The following is a 5690-nucleotide window of genomic DNA, read 5'->3' on the forward strand; positions in this document are numbered from 1 at the left end:
AATAATTACAATATAATTCCAAAAAAGTTGTGTTCTCTTAAGTATTATCGATATACGATATCTTAGTATTAATAAAAAGTTATTCTATAATCAAGTCGATATGCAAAACACGTCATCTATATTATTTTAATCATAAAATTTGATATGTAAGATTCATATTTTAAAAATTTATCTCTCAAATCAATTTATATTTTATAAATATTATACTAGATGTGTACTACGTGCTAACATGAAAATAGAATTTTTTTAAATTAATAGAGCAAGAATTATTAAAATTAATAACTTATTATAATCTAATTAATTAATTAAAATCATAAAATATGTAAACTCCCATTAATTAGTTTGGAATTAACCAAACTCACAATATAGATAAACTAAGAATCATTGAATCACGACCTAGCTAGGTGGAATATATATATATATATATATATATATAATATTGCATCCGAAATTGTATGGAAGAGAGGCGGCTGATGGGAATAGGCGGAAATAAATAAAACTAATGCACATAGTAATTACCTGCGACTTTCGCTTGACTAATAACCAATCATTAAAACGTTGTCAAACGTAACTCCATACGTCAGCAATAACGAAACATGAATTAACACGACGGCCAAACTAAATTCGTATGGCGTGACGCCCACACACACACACTAAGAAGTCAACAACTTCGAATTGTCAATAAATACCCAAATCCCACTCTTTCCTCGGCAAATATCCGACAAATTAGCAGACCACGCCTAAACCAACAAAAAACAGGATTCCTCTCTTCTTCATCTTCACAGCTCTCATATTCTTCCTAAAATTCCTTTTCCTGAAGATTCAGAGTAATTGAGAAATTACATATATTGCAGGAAATTATGCCGAGAAAAGGAATGAGGAGCATTTTCTTCAGGTCTTTGTCTCCATCTAGAACAAGTATCCCACCTTCATCACCCAGCCTCAGATTCTCTGAATCGTTAATGGAGGACAACATCGAAATCGTGGAATCTCTCCTTAAAAAGTGGGATTCTGACTTCTCCACCTACGCCAAAATCAACACCATTTTCCACGGCGACCGCACAGTGGCCAAACAGTACCTACACTCCGTCAACGGCTTGCAGTCCGCCATGCAACACTTGGTTACCCAGAACGCGGCCTCCGACAAGCTTGTTAAGGCTCAGAACTTAATGGAAAGGGCTATGAAAAGGTTGGAGAAGGAGTTCTACGAGATTTTGTCGGCTAATAGGGATCACCTTGATCCGGAATCAGTTTCCACCCGCTCTTCCAGATCCTCGGCGTCGAGGTCGAGGTCGAGTATTTCGGACTTGGAGGACGACGAGTTGGAGGACGAGTTTCGATTTGCCGGCGAGTCGATCTCTGAGGTGGAGGGAGTCTCGGCGGCTGCCATGGCGGACTTGAAATCCATTGCTGACTGTATGATCTCCACCGGTTATGCGAAAGAGTGCGTGAAAATCTACAAAATAATACGTAAGTCGATTATAGACGAGGCCTTGTACCATCTTGGGGTTGAGAAGTTGAGACTCTCGCAGGTGAAGAAGATGGATTGGGAGGTGCTGGAGCTGAAGATCGGGAACTGGGTGAAAGCTGTAAAAATTGGCGTGAAAACTCTCTTCTATGGAGAGAGGATTCTCTTGGATCACGTGTTTTCGGCATCCGTAGCAATCAAAGAATCGTGCTTCGCTGAGATTTCAAGAGAGAGCGCGATGAGCTTGTTTGGATTCCCGGAACTCGTGGCAAAGTGCAAGAAATCTCCCGAAAAAATATTCCGCACGCTGGACTTGTACGAAGTTATCTCTGATCTCTGGCCGGAGATCGAATCAATTTTCTCGCATGAATCAACCTTGGTAATTCGATCACAGGCCATCAGTTCTCTGATCAACCTCGGCGATTCGGCAAGAACGATGCTAATGGGCTTCGAAAAGGCAATAGTGAAGGACTCGTCGAGGACTTCTGTCTCTGGCGGTGGAGTACACCCGCTCACGCGCTACGTGATGGACTACATCTGCTTCCTCGCCGATTACAGAAGTGTGCTAGCCGACATTGTTGCTGACTGGCCTTTAGTATTACAGTCGCCGTTACCGGAATCCTACTTCAGGAGTCCAGGTCCCGAAGATAGTCCGATTTCCGTCCGAATAGCGTGGCTGATCTTTGTCCTCCTCTGTAAGCTTGACGGCAAAGCCAAGCTCTACAAGGACGGTGCGCTCTCGTACCTTTTCCTGGCAAACAACCTCCAATACGTCGTCGGTAAGGTGCGCACGTCGAACCTGAAACTTCTTCTTGGTGAGGATTGGGCGATAAAGCACGAATCAAAAGTCAAACAGTATGCTTCGAACTACGAGCGGAAGGGTTGGAGCAGAGTGTTCGAGTCACTGCCGGAAAATTCAACGACCGAGATTTCGCCGGAGCAAGCGAAGGTCTGTTTGAAGAGATTCAACACGGCGTTCAGTGAGGCGTATAGGAAACAAAAATCGTGGATGGTTACCAACTCGAAACTCCGGGACGAGATCAAAGTTTCGGTTGCAAAGAAGCTTGGATCGGTGTATCGGAGGTTTTATGACAGGTATCAGTTGAGGTTTGGGTCGGATGCATTGGTCAAGTATGCCCCTGATGATTTGGAAAACTACTTGTCGGATATCTTGTACGGGAGCGGGGGTGAAGGGAGTGTTTCGTCATCTTCCTCCTCTCGACCCATTCGCGCGGTCCGCTAAGCCGTTGAGATTTGCTCAGTTGCCATAACCAAGCCTTTGGTGTTCTGAGGTTCTTTGTTTTTTTGTGAATAGAAGACAAAACAACACGTGGGTAATTTCTACTTACTAAAGCAGAATTATAAATTGTTAGATTGGATATTTTGTATATATGCTCGTGTTTATTCAGATATAAAGCAATGGCACGAGATATCTAGTAAAGACAGGCAAGTAATAAGGATTAGTGATATATGAGATTTTTCTAATGAAAAATAGATTTCATTTTATTCATGAAGGAAGTTACAGTTATGAGTAATAAATAAAAGAAAAAATTCATATTATAAGTCAAACTATATATCTGTTGGGGTTTTCTCATACATAAATTTCTTAACTTCAATAAACTTTCTAGTGACAAAATCTTCTACGATGCAAGACTCTATAATAACAGAAACATCCATCTTAGTTTGTATTAAAAGACACCACTCTGAATAAACAGAGGTATCCATCCTCTACCCTCAAAAAGAGGAGAGGGTGTCCTAACCCACATCCTCCAAAGGAGGAGCGGGAAAAGCCAACCCCATCCTCCAAAGGAGAAGAGGGTTTTCCTACTACAAACAATAAGTCCTGTTAACGATGTATTTCGTACGCCCTTGAGCATGGGTCGCTCAGTCGGTGCGAACCTTCTCGATTTGAAGAAGGCTCACCGATGGCAGTGTTGGGCCCGAGTCAGTGATGTTTTGGCCCAGATGGTGCTAGGATTGGACCAGATTGTGTACGTCCTCAGCGGGTCCAGTACAATTATACGGAGTCCATGCGTATGGCCATGAAGGTAAACAATATATGAATACAGGAAAAATAGAGAGAAACAGACACACAGATTTACGTGGTTCGACACTAAGCCTACATCTATGGAGATTTGGAGAGAGAAGAATTTACTATATAAGCTTTATTTACAGTCTCCGAAGTCTCTCTCCACATAGTATAGTATATTTATAGATCACTCGTCTCCGTATAGACACCATCGCTAGAGTATCTAGAAGTTGAAGAAGCCATCACGTGAGGATCTCTGCATTCATATACTGTTCACCTCCATGGTCATATGCATGGACTTCATACAGCCGTATAGGACCCACTGAGGGCGTACATAGTCTCGTCCAATCCCAGCACCATCTGGGCCCACACATCATTAACTCCAGCCTAACGCCACCATTGATGAGCTATCTACAGATCAAGTGAAAGCACGCACCGGCTAAGCGGCCCGGTCTAAAGGCGTACAAAATATGACGTTAACAAGTTCAATAGCATATTTCTATTTATTTTTACCTAAACACAAATTATAACAAACAATATTACAACCCCAATATATAAGAAGAATCACATTTTGGAGGGTGAAGGCCCGCTCAATATGGCGAGAAAAGCCTTCACGTGGCATGTCTCTATCCATCTTGAGTCCAAGAAGCTTGTCACCTAGCACGCTGAAACTATGGTTGAACTACCCCCGCCTGGTCCAGCGAGGGAAGAATGATAGTTTAAAGCAGCAATCAAGTTGGCTTCTAGAGTCTGGCCTTCACCATCTATGGGAGGTTTACAGGGTGTGAGCACCAAGTCAACCTCAACAATAGCTCCCCTCAGTTTCTTCCCCTTACCCTCCAAGGGAGGGCCTTTGCCCAAGCCCAAACAATTTTGGAAAAAATTAGGCCCTTTAGGAGTAACCAGGGTCCTAATTCCTTGGTCATCCTTCACAATCCCCTAGATGGCTTGAGTAGAGTATTCACGCTAGTAGGCCTTCCCAACTGGGAACTCTCATTCCTTGCCAGGCATAAATAAGAAGCGATGGCCCCATCCCTTCTCCCTGTTGGATTGTGGTTCTAGGTGAGCCGAAGTTTGGATAAAGTAGGAACTGCATTGAAGATTGTGGGTAAGAAGGAATTCCCGAGCAGTAAGGTTAGGGCCAGTGAATTCGACGCTACTTGGCATATGATGCCTCACACCATTAATGCAAAAGGGACATAACATATGTGAACAAATACCAGCATTCAACTGTCTGAAGCATGCTAATAAAGTTGAGAAGGGAACCGACACATGTCGCATCAGCTAGGGAACAGGCTCAATAGGGATGCCCTAGGACCTGACATGTGAAGAAGACATGAAGCGAAAAGATAACCCTTTTCAAGAAGGGAGGAAATCAAACCGTGGCGGCCGAGTGAAGACAAGAAAACAAAGGCAAGAAGAAATTCTCATCGAACTAGTCCACTGGGGATTGGTGGGGTAACTATATGGGGAATTTTCCCTTAGGCCAGAGGCCCAAATATGAAGGGGGCCCAGCTCAACCGGCAATACATTGGCCCATCAAAAGACCTTGGCCTTGGGACAAAAGTTAGCCTACGACGTTAAACGTGTGGAAAACCCCCCATAACACAAAGGAAGGAGGAACACGTCACCTCGACATCCTATACAGAGCTAAATCCCATGTAGCTTCGAGCAGACACAGGGTAAATAGGATAGAGAGCCACATTGCATTAATTGCACTACCCCATAAGCCACGCTGCATTAAAAAGACCTGATTAAAGGAACTACATAAAGGACACATTCCCCTAACATAGAGCATGAGTAGCCGACTCCAGAAATCGGGTATAAAATGTAATCCCTAGGTACTAGGAATACCATTTGGACTTTATTCTCTTACACTAAATACTAAGACAATACTAACTTTGGCATAAAAAACTCTCCAGTCACCACCACAATCCTCGTCTTGCGGTATTTTCTTTGTGATTACAAACTCAAGACTGAAGACTCGAATTGCTGAGAACCTAACCCAGAGGCACGTGACACAACATTAACAAAGATATTGTGTATTAGTAATACATATGAGAACACAACTATTTCAAAATTATATAATAATTACTTATAAAGATATTCAATTTCTTTAATTGGAATATGCATCGATATCTAATAATTTAGAGCTAGTAGGTAGGCATGCGTCCGAAGTGAAGAAGAATTTGT

General features: G+C 42.5%; 1 protein-coding gene across 1 annotated transcript; it reads left to right on the top strand.

The window, feature by feature from the left end:
• Positions 1–612: 612 nt before the first annotated feature.
• Positions 613–3016, top strand: LOC122293954 (exocyst complex component EXO70H1-like). The gene has a single exon (XM_043102418.1). It carries the CDS (start codon positions 861–863, stop codon positions 2709–2711), a length of 1851 nt encoding a protein of 616 aa, XP_042958352.1. The 5' UTR covers positions 613–860; the 3' UTR covers positions 2712–3016.
• Positions 3017–5690: the final 2674 nt, after the last annotated feature.

Source organism: Carya illinoinensis, chromosome 14 (assembly GCF_018687715.1).
Source record: "Carya illinoinensis cultivar Pawnee chromosome 14, C.illinoinensisPawnee_v1, whole genome shotgun sequence".
NCBI lineage: Eukaryota > Viridiplantae > Streptophyta > Magnoliopsida > Fagales > Juglandaceae > Carya > Carya illinoinensis.

Excerpts from the sequence above, each read along its gene's own strand:
- LOC122293954 (XM_043102418.1), top strand. The coding sequence starts at position 861 with ATGCCGAGAAAAGGAATGAGGAGCATTTTCTTCAGGTCTTTGTCTCCA.